This window comes from Lepidochelys olivacea (assembly GCF_965140295.1).
Source record: "Lepidochelys olivacea isolate rLepOli2 genome assembly, chromosome: 13".
Lineage (NCBI taxonomy): Eukaryota > Metazoa > Chordata > Testudines > Cheloniidae > Lepidochelys > Lepidochelys olivacea.
In genome coordinates this window covers 29,097,384-29,113,614 of record NC_140423.1, presented here as the reverse complement: position 1 = coordinate 29,113,614, position 16,231 = coordinate 29,097,384, and the positions used below count along the sequence as shown (strand labels likewise).

The window sequence follows — 16,231 nt, the reverse complement described above, 5'->3', positions numbered from 1 at the left end:
ACTGGGGGTGGGGATAAGAGGTCCCAACTCCTTTCCTGAAGGGTGCTGATGAGAAGGTTGCAATCCCTCTCCTGTTGGGGAGCTGGGGTGGGGAGGGTGAAGGACCAGTTTCTCTGCTGCTTTGGGAGTGAGGAGTTAGGGAGGGTGAGGAAGAGTCTCAGCCACTCCCCTTTTTTGGGGGGGGGGAGGATCCCAGTCAATCTCCTGTCTGTAGGAGTTGGAGGGGGGGGGATTTGGGAGGTGAGTCCCAGCACCTCTCTTGGTGGAGGGTGTGGGGGGAGGGTCCCAGCCCCTCTTCTTTGTGTGGTGGAGGTTGGAGGGGTCCCAACCCCTGTCATGTGGGGGGAATTCTGGGGTCCAAGTCCCTCTCCCGTGGGGGGAACTGAGGTAGGGGGTGCCAGCCCTGCTCCAGTTGTGGGAGGATTTGGGGGTCCCAGTGCTCCCGTTCTGGGGTTTTGGGGTGTCCCAGTGCTCCCGTCTTCTATGGGGGAAGAGTTTGGGTCGGGGGTCCCAGCCCCTTTTCTGTGGGGGGAGCTTGGGGGCAGCCCCTCTCCTGGGGGGAGTTGGGGTGGTCCCCGCCTCTCTCCCGTGCGGGGAGTTTGGGGAGGGTCCCAGCCCCCCTTCAGTTGTGGGGTGGGGGGGCAGCCCCTCTCCCTGGCGGGCGGGGGGGGGGGGCGTCCCAGCCCCGCTCAGCGGCTCGGCGCCTGAACAATAGCGAGCGAGCGAGCGAGGAGAGGAGCCGGCTCTGCCCCCCGCTCCCCGCCCCGCCCCTGCCTGCCGCACGCCCAGCCAGAGGCAGAGCCGCCGCCGCCGGAGGAGCCGGTTCCATGCCCGCTGGAGCCTCCTCGTGCCGCCGCCCCCGCTAGCCCCGCCATGGACGTTCGCTTCTACCCCTCGGCGCCCAGCGCGGTGGCCTCGCTGCCCGGGGCCGAGCCCGGCTGCCTGGGCCCCCTGGACTATTACCACTGCAACAAGGTACGGCGGGCGGGGAGGTCCGGGCCGAGCGCCCAGCCCGGCCGGCAAACTTGCCGGGCGGGACCTGTCACCGCGGGCGGGCGGGCGCGGGCCAAGCCCGGGTGCTCGCCGCCCCGGACGGGCCGAACTCCCCCGGCGGGCAGCCCAGTGCCGCAGGCGGCCGAGCCCCGGCGCCCGGCCGGAGGGAATTTCAAAACTAGTTCCGAGAGCAGCGCCCGGGCCGGCAGCGAGCCCCCGGGGGCCGGCAGCGGCGCGGCCGCCTCTGCCCCCCCCCCCGCGCCCCCGGGGCTGCTGCCTGCGAACCCCCCCGGTGGCTGGAGGGGAAAACAAAGCACCGCACCGGCAGCAGCGCGCACGCTGGGGTGTGTGTGAGAGCGAGGGGGTGAGTGGGGACGGGCAGGGGAGTTGCGTGCGCCCGGGGGGCGGCTTGTGCTCTAGAAGTGGGGCTCTGGGGCGATGGTTCGGGCTGGGGCATGTACGGGCTAGGAGAGACGCGCTGTCGGGTGAGTGTGGCCGCGTTGTGGGCTGGGTGCCTTTATTCACCCCTTCTCCACGGGGATGCTTTGCCCAAAGGGATCTCGGCGTGTTTTTTCCTGTATTTCGCAAACCTGGCTTCCCCGGCGTGGTTAGCTGCCGGGCCGCGGCTCTTGGTACATTTGTTTGCATTTTTCGGAACTCTGGCTTTGGACTCCGGGTTCTTGCCCCCGCACTTGTCAGTATCTCGCTCGCCTTTTCATCCGCTTAACGCAGTTACTTCTGTTCAACACAGCAGACAGTCCTGAGTTATGTATATTTCATAAGAGTTACAGTGTAGCATAGCAATCTTTCTAACCTAGATTTCTCCACTTGCTGCTGCACGGAAAAACACCCCCCCCCTCCTTTTTTTTTTTTTTTTTTTGTAACTAGCAAGGAATTTGGTGGGGAGTATTCGAGAGTGCCAGAGGTATTTTAGGAAATAATCCTTCATCCAAGAGCAGCAAGAGGATAAAGCAGTGATAGATAGATTCAGCACTCGAGGGACAGGTAGTTCTCTGCAAATGCCACCCTGCTCCACGGGTTTGAGGAAAACAACACGTAAACATTTTAGTAACAGAACAGTTTGGAGTAAAACCTTCGGAGGATTATTTATATGGATAAGCTTGAAGGTGTAGCTGGGACTGGGTTTCATATTGCCAAGTTCTGGTGCTCATATTTAAAAAGTTAATGAAAGTAGTGAAAGTTTTAATGTTTCAGAACTGCAACTAGAATGCCCATTTGTTTTTCTACGGTAACACTTTGAATCGAACTGAAGAAAAAAGCAATATGGTTTCTTAAGACTTAGCAAATGAATTTTCATTTGTAAACTGTACGTATTAAGCATTCTCTGCTGTTTGGGTCATTTAAATAGCCTGTTTAATTTGAATTAGACTTGCTAATCTATAATCATTTCTTTAAAATGCCCAGATAATTTCTCTGAAGCTGAACAATTTTAATGGGAAATTACTTCCTTCCACCCCACTTTTGTTGGTTGCCCCTCTTTTTTTTTTAACAACAGGATCACTCTGAAAATACTAAAAATTGGGCAAACAGCTGCACGGGAGGGAAGATACATTTTCATTAGTACAGAAATATCAATTGTGAAAGGAGTCCAGGAGTACATAAGCAGAAGACCCTGAGAGCTACAACTCTAAAATACTGCTTGTTTTAATAATATTAATAATAATAATAATTATAATAATTATTAAGAAGATTGTAGAAATTAGCTTGTTTTCCAGTTTTTTTGATGTAGAAGATGCTGCATGGGTTATTCATCCAAAGCTCTAATTGGGGCAGTGCTCATTTGTCCGTAACCTGAGTGATATGCTCTTCCTGTGGCAGTTTGAGAGCAGAGTGCCCTGTAGTGGAAAGTCACAAAGTAAAAGTTAATATGTGCCTCCAAAAACTTTGACTTGAGCGATGGAGAAAATTCTGTGGGGCCCATTTTTGTGGACTCAACAGTGGGATTGGCAGGTTAGACTGTTGTGATCAGTTTGGAGCTATTTGTTAATACCTGTACATCCAGTGAGAGAACTGCTGTGAGTGCAATGCTCTGAGAGCACAGAAGGAGCTACTTTTCCTTAATTAATAGAGTAAAATAAGTAAATTTCTAGCCATTGCGCTGTCAAGCTGGATGGGATGTTGCACAGGAACGTACAGGGTACTGACCATGCCACCAGGTGCTGCTGTTGTCACTACTACTGAAGATCTTAAGACAGGCAGAGGAAGAAGGGAAAATACTAACCCTTTCCCTGATGTTTAGGACATTTTTTTTTCTGAGCTATCAAACGCCATTTGCTTATGCACAGTGGGCCAACTTTACCTTAAATGAGAGCCCACTGGGTTGAATTTTGTTTTATGGACCAAGTGCAGAGAGATGCAAGTGTGGCTAATTTTAATATAAAGATTGAGCAAGATGAACAGGAGGTGGTGTGCATCATCTGGTTCTACTCCAGGGTATGTTTGTGGGGTGTGGGGACAGACCTGGCTACTGTGTGTTTGAATTCTCCTATCCTGTTCTGCACAGTGCAGGCTCAATTTGTTGTGCAGTTACTGGTGGTCCACTCTTCTCTGTAGATCCACCTTCCCAGGCATTCCGTAGAGAGCTACTCCTTGTGTTTGCGTATTTCTTCTGAAGCAAAAGGCTGCTTCCCCCTGTGAGTTCTTCCCCTTTCATGAGACTCTTGGTCATCATATACAGATTCCCCTCCACTCATCCATGATATGTATTGTGTGTTTAGTGCTGACAAAGTGCTCATCACTGAACAACACACACAGATACAGACACGGAGAAGGCAGATGTGGTGTAAAGTCTGAAGGAAGAGGGAATGAACGCCTTAAAGGAGGTTAATTATCACTACTCATGGCCATTACAAATGTTAATTTGTTTTTGAGCTGGCTGTGAATAAGGAGAGGGCAGTAACGTGGTGCTGCATTCTACGTGCTACTCTTCTAACCCTTAATTCAGACCTGTGGGTGAGCGGCAGCTCCTCAGCATGATCCCCCTTCTCTATTATTAGACGAGAGTCTGGGCTGGAAGCTGATTGAGGTGGGAAGGACTCTTGGGCCTGGCTTGTGCTTCCTCTTCCATGGGCTGGTTCTTGTGCTTGAAGTCTCCATCTGCTGTAGCCCATGAAAGCTTATGCTGAAATAAATTGGTTAGCCTCTAAGGTGCCCCAAGTCCTCCTTTTCTTTTTGCGGATACAGACTAACACGGCTGCTACGCTGAAACATCTGCATTGAGAACCTCAGTAAATATATAATGTGAATAAGGAGGAGCTCAGAAGTAAGTTTAAAGCTCTTGGGCTAAAGTGCTTTTAGTTTTAGGTGGGCTCTTCCCCCCCCCCCACCCCCCGGCCTTTTGAGTATGTGGAGAAACACCAAGATTGAAAGGAGTGCGCAGTGTCACAGTGTATAAATAGCTCTAGCTGAGAGCATAACAATAGCTCTGCCCGTGCTATGGCTGAGCCAATAGGCACTTTCAGTACAACCAGCAAGCTCACTGAGGAAACTCTCTTTAGCCCAAAGCATCCTGAAATGTTAATGTAATTGTTTTGTGCACTTACTGAACATGATATTGTTATCATGAGATTTCCGATCTCATCTGTGCGCTGCAGTGAGCTGCAATTCCTTTTTACAACTATTGAGGTGCCTATTATGCATCGGCATTTCCATTTTAAAAAAAGACAGGAGCTTTTAAAGATAAAATGAAATGGGGGCATATGTTCAGCACCACATGCAAGGGACTGCCTGTTCATCTAAAGCTCTCCCTCCGTTAGCTGTGTGCAATGGCGAATGCTAGCTCATGTAGGGCAAATTCTGGCCTCATTATGTGGCTCTTCTTCCCACCTTCCCTCTGGGGAAGGGGAATGGTTAGTGGAACCACACCTGTCCTCCTGCCCAGGCACTCCTGTTGATACCTATTACTGTAGCCTGTGAGTGCCCTCCTACTCCAGTCCCATTCCAACCATCCACCCTGAGGCATGGGTGCCTGGCATTGGCACCTCCTACTCCTGCATGCACATCAGTTCTTTTACATTTAGCGCCACCTACTGGGGTGGGGGGAAGATCTCCCCAGCAGGCGAAGGGTTTTTTACGTGCTTAGGTGTATTATGATGCATTTTCCTCAGACTCTAAGAAGCCACTTATTTTTCAAGTTGTGTTATTGTTTATTGTGAATATATTATGTACATGACCAAGGCAGCACACATCTGTGGCATGTAAGATGATTGACACTCCGTCATGTGATGGTTTTTACACACCCCTGCCTGCTCCATGAAAAACTTGGGTTCATGCCCACTTTGGTTGAAACGAATATTTATATGTGTCCTTTGCTTTTAAACAGTGTTTGAAATCCATGGTAAGTAAATTATGTATAAAGGGTTCATGGTAAATTGCAGTTTTATTGTCCTAGGGCCCCATCCTGCTCCCAGAGCCCTCAGTGAGCACGTACATTGTATTAGCTGAATTGTTGGCATGTATGTAATGAATAATTCAGGTACATTGAATATTACTTATTTTAATTAAAGGCCCAGTTGTGCAATCCTTATTCAAGGAAAACTGCTACTGAATAAAAGTAAGATAGTGGGGATCTTGCCTGAGTGAGGAAAGCAGGATCAGGACTGTTCTTTGTCTTATGGGCTATAGGCTTCAGTGTTATGTTGTAATGTACTGGGTGTGTTATTGAGATTCCAATGCCCTTGCCTCTTATCTCTAGAAGGAACTTTTGACAGTGAATGAGTATGTTTCTGTATATTTCCCTACATAAAGAAATTTAAATATAGATCCCTCTTAACTATAACTGTGCATATTAAAAAGTTCTTGATATTAAATTTGCAAACAACCTGGTAATCATAATTACTGAACATAGTTTATGTTGTCTAACACATGGTATATTTCACTCTCTGGTGTAGAGAGTATATCTCTTTTAACACTAGGAATATATGCTCTGCTTGGTGCACCTCCCATTATTCTTAATGGGAGTTATGCACACACGTCAAGGGAAAGCTGTAGATGCCTTAACATGTCTAACATCTTTAGAAGTCAATAGCATAATCAAAACCTGTGCCCTGAGCCAGAGGTTCTCAACCTTTTTCTTTCAGAGTCCACCCCCCCCCCCCATCCCACAATATGCTATAAAAAATCCACGGCCCACCTGTGCCACAATAACTGGTTTTCTGCATATAAAAGCCAGGGTCGGCATTAGGGGCTAGCAAGCAAGGTAATTGCCTGGGGCCCCATGCCACATGGCCCCCCTCCCTCCCCAAGCTACATTGATCAGGCTTCAGCTTCAGCCCCAGGTGGTGGGGCTTAGGGACTTGGGCTTCAGCCCCATGCGGTGGGGCTTTGCCTTTCTGCCCTGGGCCCTAGCAAGTCTAATGCTGGCCCTGCTTGGAGGCCCCTCTGAAACCTGCTCGAAGGCCTCTAGGGGGCCCTGGACCGCTGGTTGAGAACCACTGCCCTAAGCCTTTCTAAGAAAACTATTAGTTACTTTGCTGCTTCAGATATACCATAACTTCCCTATATTTTGCCTTCTCAGTTCTTAAATTGATAAAAAACTATTTTGTTAATATACTGTCATAAATTATAGATAATTAAAACCCACAAGCCATGAGATCAGTATTAATTTGTACCAACATTTTCTTCTTAAAAAACAAACACTCATTAGAAACTGAATCTGCCCTACTGGTATAAAACAGGGTCAATCTAATGAATACATTTTTATGGAACATTCTGTTTTGTTTTGACTTTTACTGTACGTTGTAAATTGCAGTGATAAACACTGGCCTTTTTCAGTGTTTTATTACTTTGCCATGCTGAAAGATAAAATATTTTCTGTTCCTTTTTACTTTCTAAGCCAGTTCTGTTTTGAAGAAACATAAATCTTTTTTTCTTTCAAGAGAGAATATTGGATAGGGAATAAAATGTCCAGTAAATTTTTAATTTGGAGTTTATTTTATTCTCACTTTGTGCAGGGAACTCCTCTTGATAGCAAATGTTGAATAATTCCCTGAAGATGGGCAAGGACCTACAGTCTTGGGAATTATCTGACTCACTCACTGGGCCATCCCAGCTTCCTATAGCATATTCTTTGATGGTTTATGCATTCTATCTGCATAGTAGAAAGTGTTTGAAGCTCTATTTTGCCGTGGGCTTTATTAAATCAGAAATTCAGAGCTAAATAATGAATGCCCATCCATTCATAGAAATTGTTGTTCTAGTTATATGTGCAGAGAGAAGGCTTTATTCTAGCTGCTTTTGGAATAATAGAGATATCTTGAAGACTACGGTGGTTTATATAACAATATGGTTGTAAAGATCAGTTCTGATTAAATCCCTTAAAGGCCTGATCCATAAAAGTTTTATTCGCATGTAGTGAGGAGGGAGTTGGCACACTGAAGAAAATGGATCAAAATCTTAAAGTTTCTTTTACTTATTTATGATTTTTCAAATTGACTATGAACATTTTCCTTAAAATCACTGGGCCAGAGTCTGATTGTGGTTATGCAGCCATAAATCTGGACTAAATATTGATGTCAGCAGAGTTACTGCGTACTGACAGTGGTATAACAGAGATCAGAATCTGTCTCCGTGCATGTACAGTCAAAAAAGCATTACTGGTGACAAACTGTAGTTGACTTCGTATTCATAAAAAGGAGCAGTTCTATAGTGGTTTATAAAAGTGTACCACACACATTATTCCTGCTTGCTCCAGGGATGATTGTTAATGTAGAGGACACCTGTGACCCATGCTATGCTCTTTATCCCTGTTCTTTCAGTGTCCTACTTTTGCTATTTGTTTTATTCACTACAGGTAAAGTAGGATTGTTTGCTTTTTAGGGTATTTTTGCATGTTCCACTATTGCTTTCCTTGTGTGTCTGTATTAATCTGCAGAAGAGGCAGGGACCACTCTGTATCCATATGCAGATTATTCAAGCCAGCAGCATTTTGTTGTGAATCAGGAAGGCGGGTGGAGGAGAGGGGGGAATGTGTCATCCCACTAGATGTGGAATGAATTTTTTTTCCAGTTACCTTTATGTTCATCCTTTTTATGAATAGTGCTCTAAATGCTTTTACCATAAGTTGGATTATATCTTTCAGTATAAATGAAGCATATAATTGTGTTTTCCTAACCGCTCTACATTAAAAATAAGTTATTATGCTGCTAATGTGTTTTCCTAGACAATTTTCCATCTAGTCACTATCAGGCTTCTGTTTTTAGCTGTTGCGTACAACATCTTCTCTGGCTTCTTTCTGTTTTGTTTTGCATTGCTAAAGTATGGGTGAAGTGGTGCCATGATTCCAGTTTTGCTACCATTAACTCTTAATGGGAGATTTGAGTTTTAATGTTCCCCTTTTGTGATTTTTCCATACACCTTTTTTATAATTAAGGCTTATATTTTGGAATTCATTTCGTGTAGGGAGGGAGAAACCTACAATGCAACATGCACTGAAATGAGCAATAATCAAAATTGTGATAAAGATGTGGTTGAGAATGGTGTTAAATCATCTGTCTGACTCACTTATGAGTAGGTTTAAATATTTTAGTCATGTGCATCCTCCCTTCTTTTATAGTTCCATTTTTCAAAGAAGAAATGGCATCCATCAGAAAAAAAAACCCAGAAAGGAACAGTCTCCTGTGTAGCCTGCAGGCTGAATCTTTGCATTATGCCACAGAATATCCATCCTCCATTGTAATCTTTTGCATAGATTGGTTGACCTCTGTAGATATAATTAAATCTCTTCCTGGCTACTGTATGGTTTCATTTCAGCTCTGTGCTGTATGTATCTGTTAGGTAAGTGTTAAATTAGGGCCCTATATCAGTAATTGTTATTGTGATATGATTATTTGAAAATCAGTTTATACTGGGTAGTGAGCTATTTCTCAGAAGCCTTATCTGAGGAAATCAGGTGACTTTTAGTCTGAGGCAGTTTCTTGACCTCTAATTATAGCGTGGTCACAAGAAGGCTGGATTGCATGAGTGCTTAATGTAATATGTAGATTTTCTGTATTGCCTTAAAAACTCACCCTCTCACTCCTTGTGAAATAATTATTCTGTGTTCATAAGGGTGGGCTAACCCCACAAGAGCAAGGAAATTAAAGTGGAAATATCTGGCCTGATCCTCAATGTGAGTAATTCCTCTAAGTCAATGGAGCAGTGCTGACTTACACCAGCTGCAGATACGGTCCCATTAACTTCTGTAAAAGATCCTTAAGACTGGCTAAGGTACTTGTATCACTTCCACTCTGCTATAGACATTACCCTGACACAAAGGATCATGGCACTGGATGTTGCAAAATCTATAGCCATGGTACTTCAGTGTTTTTATGGAAATGGAGATACTCTGTTCCAAAATGAAAACAATATTGGGCACACTTGTGGCCTTGGCTATGCATGCACGGCTCCCACTGGGCCAAAGTCAGCCCTGCTGTAATGTCATTCCGCCACTCACTCTGGATTTGACCCACGCCAGTGTCTGATGGCAGAACAGGGTTCATTGTTTTTGTGGGAGCTCTTTTAGAAGATTAGACAGATTAACATAGTTTTTCTTTCCACAAGATATACCAAAAATGTCTGACTCTGTTTCCATTCCTGTTTGGATTCCTTGCGGAGGCATTGTCTTTTTCCTCTCCTGGCCTGTCTCTTGCTCCACTCCTGTACGCCCGTTTTTTTTCTTTCTCTCCCCTCTAGTGGAAGTCATTATCTTCCTCTTTCTCTGGGCTCAGCTCTTCTCCTTTTTGCTTCAGGTTCCCATTGCGTCAGAGTTGGGAGACATGGATTTTATTGCTGTTTGAACTGAGCATGTCTCTGAGGCCTTCATTTTCAGAAGTAACTAGTGATTTTCAGCTCCATTTTTTGTGGTGCCCAGTCTGAGAGGGGCCTGATTATCAGACAGTGCTGGCCACCTGCTCTCTGCAACCTGGAGCTTTAGAAGGTAGTTCAAGTTGAGCATCCAGAAATGGAGTCATCCCAAATCACTGGTCACTTCTGAAAATTTACGTGTTTTGAGCCTCTGCTTTTCTACTTGTAAAATGGAGGGAATAATTCTTCCCTTTGTCACTAAGTTGAAGTTTAGTGTTTGGAAAGCCCTTAAGAGCTTCTAGAAAACAGCAAATGTTATTACCGCCTCACTCTGACCTATCCTTCATTCATCTTCTAAAATTCGGTCTTTGTATCTCCTGGCTCTTTGCTTCAAAGTCTCCGATCCCTGTCTCCTCTATGCTTATCTCTTCTGCCTTCTCTCTTTTTGCAGAACTCACCTACCACTTCCTGGCTTCAATACCAACTTGACAGCACCACCAACACCAACATTGACCACACAAATAGTTTTCATTCCCATTAGCACTAATCCAGAGAGAGGTGGCGGTACAGCCTAGGCCATCTTTAATACATTTAAGAAGATTCTAAGCCATTTAAATATTTCTTGATTTCAAAATCAATTTAAATAAGGGAAATGGGTGGGAGAGTAACAGGATTGAAAGTATGTTCTGGAACTTTTGCTTCCAGGTTCTCAGTTCAAATCCAGCTCAGGTTGTTACTGATTGAAATCTGTTCCAATTGAATGGCTGCTCCCTGGGATGTGTGAAAAGAGTTTGTGGGCCTTTGTCCAGGTTTTAGACAGGTGTCTACACTGCTACATTTGCTGTTATTCTGGCATTCTGGTTGGCAGTCTCAGTAGAAAGACTAGTGACTGAATGGGTCACGTAGACTGAACTACCCTCTTACCCCTAAAGATGGTTTCTCCAGCTCAGGGATTTACTCGTCTTTATTTTGCTTTGGACAACGCCCTCCTCCTCCCCTCTCCCCCAGTTTTGGGTTTTGACTAATCCGAGATTGTGAGCTCTCTGGGTTCTGGTTTTTGACTGGGCCTCTAGGCACCACATCAGCATAAAGAAATGAGGGATGAGGTGCAATGGCAAGGAATAGTGTGTGTGGGGCTTGCACTGCCCGTGCCTGGGCAGCTGTATCTGTTCTCTGGAGACATGTGCTCAGGCTCAAGGGGTGTCTGTCTGGCACTAGTTGCCAGCACTGTATTAGTGGACTTCATTTTTTCCTTTATATACCATCACTGCTCCTTAATTTACAGATAAACACTTTCTCTGTTAAAGAAATAAAACAATGGAGAATATGAAATGGTTCTAATCTTCTACAGAGGTTTATCTTAACATTGCATTTTTATAAGGTGAGCAATTTTAACCGCACTAATCTGGAGTGTAAAAATGATCTCATAATAGAAGTTTTCTAGGGAATCCCAAGGGGAGCTGGATTTGTAACCCTATTGTCTAAAGGGGGCAGGGTACCCAAGATTCCTTAATCGGCAGGAAAGAGACTTTGTCAATGTGGAAGTGATTATAATTTTATGAAAACTTTTAAGAAAACTCTTTGTCAAGAGCTGGAATAGAGTTTAATTGAATTATCTTGGCCTGTCTCTGCACTTGGGGTGGGTAGGGGAAGCATTTGGATGTAATTGGGGGGAAAAAAAAATTAGAAATACTTTAAAAGTTGAAAAATGGGCACTTTGACCACAGAAAAATGTGGCTTGTCATCACACTAGGAACTAACAGTCACTTCCATTACTTCTGAGCTCTGCTTGCCAGTGGTTTCATGTTAAACTCAGGAAGGTAATTCTTTCTCCTCCGCCCCGCCCAGTGTATTATCTTGTCTGTAAGTAGTGAACATTAAATGAAGAAGAATGCAGTGTTAAAAATATCAAGCTTTCAGAAATGGCTGGCAGACCTTACCAGTGATAAGCATTGTTGACTGAAGATCAAACAGCAAAAGAAAACTCTTCCAACAAGAGCCATGGAGTGAACCCTATAGCCAGACAGTGAGGTCACCCAAGCTTCAGTCTGTGTATATTTAGGAACCTGCACTGGAATTATGGTCTGGTCTCCTCTACACCAGACGGACAGTGGTGACATGTTGTTTTGAACCTGACAAATCTTAAAACCAAGGAAACATTTACTGTATGCCAAGAAAACCAAAGCAGTGTTTTCATTATTAAGTGGTACAATTTTTTTTTAAGATAAAGAGCCTGCCCTGAAGAAAAGACTAGGTAGTCATAAAGTAAACTGAAGACTAACTGCACGTTTGTTATTTATTAACTAATTGACAACCTCTGGTTCTACAACAAAGTGGCAAATTAATTGTGGGAGGCCATCTGCCTAAAAATTGGGCAGCTCAGCCACTACCTGGCCAGAGAGCGCATAGAGGCTTTTTGGGATTTGATTTAAAGCAGATTGAAACATTGGTCTTTGAAAATTATTTTCAGTCAGTGTGTCACTTTAGTAATGGGCTTTGAAGAGGGAAAAATTTATAATCTTTATAGCTGCTTAAGCCTACCTCGTTCTAAACTCTGTGTTAGAATGGCTGTAACTTGGCCTTCTCTTCCCTGGCAGAGTAGCCTGCTAATAAGTCTAACATGAATAACACAGGTGCAGTTTTCTCTTAAATTTTAATTACTTGTGAAAATACAGTAGCAAATAGTTAACTTGTGTGCATGTGGATGCAAACTAAACAGATGTTCTTCTCATTTGATCTCAGTCTTCACTGGGCTATATTGGCCAGTCCTTCATCTGATGGAACTGAAACCTCTTATGCAGTTTATCGACTGATTTAGGCCTCAGTCCCGCAACTGGCCCAACATGGACAGCTGCCTCCTCACCATTGACTTCAGTGGGCTTTCTGGTGGGTGCAGGGTCTGCCTGTGGAGCCAGATGCAGGAGCTGGGCCCTTACGCATGAGAGGTAGCCTCACTGGTACTGTGCTTGGCAATTGTGTATGTCTCCATTTGTCAGATGCACCTTGGTCTCGATACACCAAAGATTGCTTTAAAATGGTTCTCTTGGCACTTCCTAGGTATGAGAAGCAGGAAGGAAAATGTCATTAAACTCTGTGTGTGTGTGTGTGTGTGTGTGTGTGTGTATATATATATATATAATGTTGGATTTGTAATTCTATATACTACATCGGTGGTGATGGCTTCAATCAGATGGTAAATAGGAACTTAATAATAAAAAGGGCATTAATCCATACTAATAAAAGGCGAAACATCTAATTCCTTGTAAAATGTGCCAGAGTTGATTGAGATTTGAAAAGCTTTTTCCTGTACAAATACTTGCATATTGCAAGCTCCTGATCTGGCACTGGAGGGGTGCTCTCCCATTGTCTGTGACTTTCCATGGTATAGTTTTGTTTCTTTGCAAAGGTTGTGGTCATAGACAGAAAGTCTGAGAGGAAGTGAGTACAGAAGTGAAAATGAGGGTCCTAGATTTTAAAGCCAGAAGGGGCTGTTAGATTATTTAGTCTGACTCTGTTACCCCTGCTTTAGCCCAGTAAGTTGTGTTTGTCTAGAACATCTGTCAGAAAGACATCCAGTCTTGATTTGAAGACATTGAGAGATAGAGTATCAGCTGTTTCCCCTGATAGGTCGTTCCAATGGTTAATTACTCTCATTGTTAAAAAATTGTGCCTTATTTCCAATTTAATTTTAGAGAAAAGTGATTAGTTTCTCCAAGCCTTGCAGCCCTCCTGCCTTTTCCAAGGCAGCAGAATATCACACTCATTACTTTCCTGTTTAAACTGGTCCAGACTGGAGACTCACCAACTTGCCTTTCAAATTATGCATATATGTTTGGATTAGCTGAAGGCCTGAGTCCTGTGTTTTTACCAGTGGAGAGTAAGAATGAACTTCCATAAGTTCCCATGAACTCCCATGACTGCTTCTTGGAGCAGCTAGTCCTGGAACCCACAAGAGGAGAGGCAATTCTTGATTCAGTCCTAAGTGGAGTACAGGATCTGGTCCAAGAGGTGAACTGGACTGCTTGGTTATAGTGACCATAATATATTTAAATTTAACATCCCTGTGGTGAGGAAAACACCACAGCAGCCCAACACTGTAGCATTTAATTTCAGAAAGGGGGACTACACAAAAATAAGGAGGGTAGTTAAACAGAAATTAAAAGGTCCAATGCAAAAAGTGAAACCCCTGCAAACTGCATGGAAGCTTTTTAAAGACACCATGATAGAGGCTCAACCTAAATGTATACCCAGAGGTGAAAGTAAGCAGGTCCGGTCCCTGCCTCTTCCGGTTGAGGCCACGCCTCTTCTGGTCAAGGCCATGTCCCCTGCTCAGAACTCCAGAATACGGGTAAGTCCTTTAAGTTACTTTCACCCCTGTAAATACCCCAAATTAAAAAACATAGAGAACCAAAAAAGTGCCACTGTGGCTCAACAACAAAGTAAAAGAAGCAGTGAGAGGCAAAAAGGCTTCCTTTAAAAAATGGAAGTTAAATCCTAGTGAGGAAAATAGAAGGGAACATAAACTCTGGCAAATGAAATGTAAAAATATAATTAGGACGATCAAAAAAGAATTGGAAGAACAGCTATCAAAAAGTAATCACAATTTTCTTTTTTAAGTAAATCAGAAGCAGGAAGCGTGCTAAACAACTAGTGGGGCTACAAGATGCTAAAGGAGCACTCAAGGACGATAAGGCCATTGCGGAGAAACTAAATGAATTCTTTGCATCGGTCTTCATGGCTGAGGATGTGAGGGAGCTTCTCAAACCTGAGCCATTCTTTTTAGGTGACAGATGTGAAGAACTGTCCCAGATTGAGGTGTCATTAGAGGAGGTTATGGAACAAATTGTTAAACAGTGATAAGTCACCAGAACCAGATGGTATTCACCCAAGAGTTCTGAAGGAACTCAAATGTGAAATTGCAGAATTACTAACTGTAGTCTGTAACCTATCATTTAAACCAGCTTCTGTACCAGATGACTGGAGAACAGCTAACGTAACACCAATTTTTAAAAAGGGCTATGGAGGTGATCCTGGCAATTAGAGGCCAGTAAGCCTGACTTCACTACTGGGCAAACTGGTTGAAACTATAGTAAGGAACAAAATTGTCAGACACATAGATGAACATAATTTGTTGGGGAAGAGTCAACATGGTTTTTGTAAAGGGAAATCATACCTCACCAGTCTACTAGAATTCTTTGAGGGGGTCAACAAGCATGTGGACGGGGGGATCCAGTGGATATAGTGTACTTAGATTTTCAGAAAGCCTTTGACAAGGTCGTTCACCAAAGGCTCTTGAGCAAAGTAAGCAGTCATGGGATAAGAGGGAAGGTCCTCTTATGGATTGGTAACTGGTTAAAAGATAGGAAACAAAGGTAGGAATAAATGGTCCGTTTTCGGAATGGAGAGAGGTAAATAGCGGTGTCCCCCAGGGGTCGGTACTGGGCCAAGTTCGATTCAACATATTCATAAATGATCTGGAAAAAGGGGTAGACAGTGAGGTGGCAAAATTTGCAGATAATACAAAACTACTCAAGATAGTTAAGTCCCAGGCAGATTGTGAAGAGCTACAAAAGGAGCTCATAAAACTGGATGACTGGGCAACAAAATGGCAGATGAAATTCAATGTTGATAAATGCAAAGTAATGCACATTTGAAAACATAATCCCAACTATACATATAAAATGATGGCATCTAAATTAGCTGTTCCCGCTCAAGAAAGAGATCTTGGAGTCACTGTGGATAGTTCTCTGAAATCATCCACTCAATGTGCAGCGGCAGTCACAAAAGCGAACAGAATGTTGGGAATCATTAAGAAAGGGCTAGATAATAAGACAGAAAATATCCTATTGCCGCTATAGAAATCCATGGTAGGGTATAACAGGGTTCAAAAAAGAATTCATGGAGGATAGGTCCATCAATGGCTATTAGTGAGGATGGGCAGGGATGGCGTGCACAGCCGCTGTTTGCCAGAAGCTGGGAATGGGTGATAAGGGATGGATCACTTGATGATTACCTGTTCTGTTCATTCCCTCTGGGGCACCTGGCATTGGCCACTGTTGGAAGACAGGGTACTGGGCTAGATGGACCTTTGGTCTGACCCAGTATGGCCACTTTTATGTTCTTATGATCCCAAAATCCAGGGTACACACTTCTTCTGCACTCATATACTAAAACAAATCAGTATGTTCGAATTGGGGAATGTTAGGTTATACTTCCAGTAAGGTCATGCAAGTCCTGAGGCAAGTTGTGAATCTTGATTTGCTGGAAGTATATGAAGGGTGTAAGCAGTCAGATGATGCTGCCAACAGGAAATTGCAGGAGGGACGAATCACAGTTTTTCAGGGAAACTTCCATATCTTACTTTTGGGTTAACCTGAAGTGTTTTGATTCATTTAAAAAGAAAAGGAGGACTTGTGGCACCTTAGAGACTAACCAA

General features: G+C 43.9%; 1 protein-coding gene across 3 annotated transcripts in view; it reads left to right on the top strand.

Annotated features, from left to right (window-relative positions):
- Positions 1–778: 778 nt before the first annotated feature.
- TOX2 (TOX high mobility group box family member 2) overlaps positions 779–16,231 on the top strand; it is a 257,719-nt gene continuing 242,266 nt past the window's right edge. For 2 of the 3 annotated variants that reach the window (XM_084645627.1, XM_084645626.1), the window contains exon 1: positions 780–975. In XM_084645627.1, coding sequence (XP_084501753.1) covers positions 874–975 — 102 coding nt within the window. In that variant the 5' untranslated portion in view covers positions 780–873. Of the gene's footprint in view, positions 976–16,231 lie in introns of all 3 variants that reach the window. The other variant, XM_084645625.1, reaches the window with a different exon arrangement.